Here is a 4,057-nt window from a genome sequence, read left to right as displayed (position 1 = left end):
TTCACCGGTCTCAAAGAAAGACTCGTTAAGAATTATTATGGCTTTGGTGGCTCATTATGATTTAGAGTTACACCAAATGGATATGAAAATTGCCTTTCTTAATGAATACCTCGAGGAGGAAGTTTATATGGACCAACCAGAGGGTTTCGAAATTAAAGGAAAAGGTCAAATGGTGTGTAAATTAAAGAAGTCAATATATGGACTCAAACAAGCCTCACGACAATGGTATATAAAGTTTAATGATACCATCACATCTTTTGGATTTAAGGAAAACACCGTTGATCGGTGTATATACCAAAAGATCAGTGGGAGCAAGTTTATATTCTTAGTCCTATATGTTGACGATATTTTGCTTGCTGCTAATGATTTGGGCATATTACGTGAGACGAAAGATTTCTCTCTAAGAATTTTAAAATGAAAGATATGGGTGAGGCATCCTATGTGATAGGGATAGAAATATTCTGTGATAGATCACAAGGACTATTGGGACTGTCTCAGAAAGGCTATATCGAAAGAGTTCTTGAGAGATTTAACATGAACAATTGTTCAGCAGGAGTTGTTCCAATTCAAAAAGGGGACAAATTTAGTCTCATGCAGTGTCCAAAGAATGACGTAGAACGAAAAGAAATGGAGTCAATTCCTTACTCTTCTATTGTTGGAAGTTTGATGTATGCTCAAACTTGCACAAGACCGGATATTAGTTTTGCGGTCGGAATGCTAGGAAGATATCAGAGTAACCCGGGAATTGATCATTGGAAAGCTGCAAAGAAAGTTTTGAGGTACCTGAAAGGAACGAAGGATTACATGCTCACATATAGGAGATCCAACAGTTTGGAAGTCATTGGATACTCGGATTCAGATCATGGTGGATGTGTTGACACTAGAAAGTCCACTTTTGGTTACTTGTTCCTATTAGCTGAAGGAGCAATATCGTGGAAGAGTGCTAAGCAATCCGTCATTGCTACATCCACAATGGAAGCAGAATTTGTGGCATGTTTTGAAGCCACAATTCATGCATTATGGCTGCGGAACTTTATTTCAGGACTTGGGGTTGTCGACACCATTACCAAGCCGCTGAAAATTTATTGTGATAATCTTGCGCAATATTCTTCTCCAAGAACGATAAGTACTCCAAAGGTGCCAAACATATGGAATTAAAGTACTTTACCGTCAAGGATGAAGTTCAGAAACAAAGTGTGTCACTTGAGCATATTAGAACTGATCTCATGATTGCAGATCCGTTAACGAAAGGTTTACAACCAAAGACATTTAAAGAACATGTACATAGAATGGGTCTTGGTTGTACTTATGATTAATGTTTTTCTTTATGATGTTTGACACTCTGAGCTCAATTATGTGTTTTTGATATACATTAATGAATTTTCTGTTTCTCATAATGGTGTACACATTATTGTTTTGAGATATTACAGGATGAGTCTCAATGAGACATTATTGTGGACCATAATGTTAAATGTTTTATAGCTTATGAACCTAGTATGATAAGTTGCTAATGTTGTAGTATATGGAAGGGAGTATGTAGCACAAAATTATGTATAACCGCCATAACTCGCATTAGTGGTTTGTCATATTATGGTATGTATGATGGACGTTATATAAGAGATTTATTTTATGCGCAACTAATGTTTATGTTGTTAAATATTAGTGTTATGCGGTCATTGGGCCAAGTGGGAGAATGTTAGAATTTTATTAATTCTAATATGTGGCCCAATTAATGTAAAGCGCATAACTAATATTTAATGAGGAATAAATTTCGTCCGTTAGATCGGTTACTTGATGGACGTACCGGATTAAGTCTCAACTCCTATAAATTGGTCCTCCCTCCACCCATTAGGGTTACCACTTCTTCTAATATACTTTTCGATCACTGACGGCTGTGGTAACGTAAGACTAGGGCAAGGAGGTAGAAACCAATTTCAAACTTACGCTTCCGCTCTTATCTGCGATAATATCTTCCGCATCAGGTATGTTTTCTGTATTATCTTCATGTAAGATTATTGTGTTCAAGATCCTGTGTACATTAAGTTAATCTTACAAACAAAACCAACTGTCTTGGAATATATTTATTACGACCTCCCCAGGAGTACAAAACTTTGTCATTTGGCAATTTCCGCTTGACATTGGCAACATCAAACAAATAACAACCAAGCTAGTCGCCCTATTGTAGACATTGTTTGTCGCGAAAACCATGCTATTACAGATTGTTGTCACATCACCAAACTGCAGACAGAGAATGTAAGACCGCCACCAAATAGATTCAAGGATGCAAAAGGATATCCAAATCGCTGTTCTCTCAAGTGCAATTATAAATGCACCAGGGTACTCCAAAGTACCGAAAGTCTCACCAACATCATTTATGACACCTGTATTGAAGTAATTGTTGCTCTCAAACGCACATGCAAGCATACGTGGTCGTATAAGTAATATAGTGGTATAAGAAATCTGATGTCGAACCCACAGGGACTTATGATTAACCGTCAACTATATTAAATTAATGCTAATTATCTAAACAAGAGATGAAATATGAGGTTATGATTATAAACTAATTAATAATAAAAGAAAAAAAATAATGAACTTCAACCAAGAAAGAGCGTGTTTTTATATTATCAATGAGATGAATGTTCCAGGGTTGTGGTTGGTTCACCAATCATATTGAGTCGTTCAAGTATCTCACCCTAGCAGTTTTGTTCACGATTGCTAATTAACCGGATTATTAATTTCATAATATTCTCCCGAACTACTACTCTCCGATTCAAAACAGTTCGCTGACCTGTTAAGAATGCAATTCGTCCACGGTATTCAATTGAATGCGGCGCCTAGGTATATTCCTATCCTAGCCACAAATCCTAGCCCAGCTGTAGGGATAATCAGGTCACACTCTACTTCTTCTCTAATCTAATTACGTCTTTCCCAAGCACGTGTAGTAAGTTGTAAATACAACTGGACTGTTGCACAGGCCATCAAGCAATTAAGAACAGAAGTAAAGAAAAAATCGTATATGAATAAACTACTAAGATAGAAATACTTGTCAAACGTCAATATTCATGGTTACACCATAACCCCAGAACGAGAAGTTTAGCTCCACATAGACATGGAGGAAGAACAACAAATCATCTAAAGAAAATATAAAAACTAGTAGTAAGGAGAAGAAGAGGTGAAACCCAAAAATCTCCGGTCTCCACGGCGGCTCCTAGCTGTCTCTAGGTCAAAAGTTCTCTAAAAATTGTGTCTTACTAACTATTTATAGGTGTAGGAAAAAACCCAAACAATATAACAAAGAGCAAAACAAATTAGGACTTTAGGAAATATTGCCCGTGGTCAGAGAGGCCTCGCTCAGCGACCTTGAAAGCGAGCTAAATGCTCGCTGTACCTGTCGCTCAGCATGATATTGCTGAATTGAGAATATCGTTGCCATGGTCACTTTTCACGTTGAAGACACTTCCCTATTCTTTTGAACATTTTTTAATCATCATTGTGTAATCATTATGTCTTTTTCTTGTCCCTCCTCCTTCTTTTCCTTCATTCTTCTTCTGTCTCTTATTCAATTTTGCTTCAAATCTCTTCATCTTCACACCGCTTTATCCCTACATAATAAAAATATAATACTAGTTTTGGACACGTGCGTTTCACGTGTATCCCTATCTCGTGTCATACACTAAGAACTTTTTAAAATGATATAAATAAATAAAAAAAAAATGCAAGCTAAAAATGATAAATTGGGTAAGTGATATGAAGCTGAACTAAAATGATCGAATACATATGTATGTTTTGCAGTTAAGTTATATTCTTACGTTATAAGGTGCAAATAGGTGATGGGGTTATATCTACCCTAAATTTTCTTTATCAATGTGCTTAGAGAATCTATACATAAGGTTTGTTATCACCAATAAAAGTCACACTTACGAAAGAGAATGTGTCCTTCAAAGAAATTGAATGACTAAAACCCGTATATGCAAGTCTTCATTTAAAAGTAGATATAATTACCTGAAAGACCAACATAATACTAAGCTTGGTTAAAGAAAAGTTAATTAATTAAACT

General features: G+C 36.0%; 1 protein-coding gene across 1 annotated transcript; it reads left to right on the top strand.

Moving 5' to 3' along the window:
- Nucleotides 1-423: 423 nt before the first annotated feature.
- On the top strand, nucleotides 424-1,158 carry LOC132039119 (secreted RxLR effector protein 161-like). Its single transcript, XM_059429661.1, has one exon. The coding sequence runs from the start codon at nucleotides 424-426 to the stop codon at nucleotides 1,156-1,158; it is 735 nt and encodes a 244-aa protein (XP_059285644.1).
- Nucleotides 1,159-4,057: the final 2,899 nt, after the last annotated feature.

The sequence above is a fragment of the Lycium ferocissimum genome, chromosome 12 (genome assembly GCF_029784015.1).
Source record: "Lycium ferocissimum isolate CSIRO_LF1 chromosome 12, AGI_CSIRO_Lferr_CH_V1, whole genome shotgun sequence".
NCBI lineage: Eukaryota > Viridiplantae > Streptophyta > Magnoliopsida > Solanales > Solanaceae > Lycium > Lycium ferocissimum.
This window is presented reverse-complemented; position numbering and strand designations above follow the sequence as displayed.

What these genes read in the sequence shown, in the direction of transcription:
- LOC132039119 (XM_059429661.1), top strand. Translation starts at nt 424, where the DNA reads ATGGGTGAGGCATCCTATGTGATAGGGATAGAAATATTCTGTGATAGA.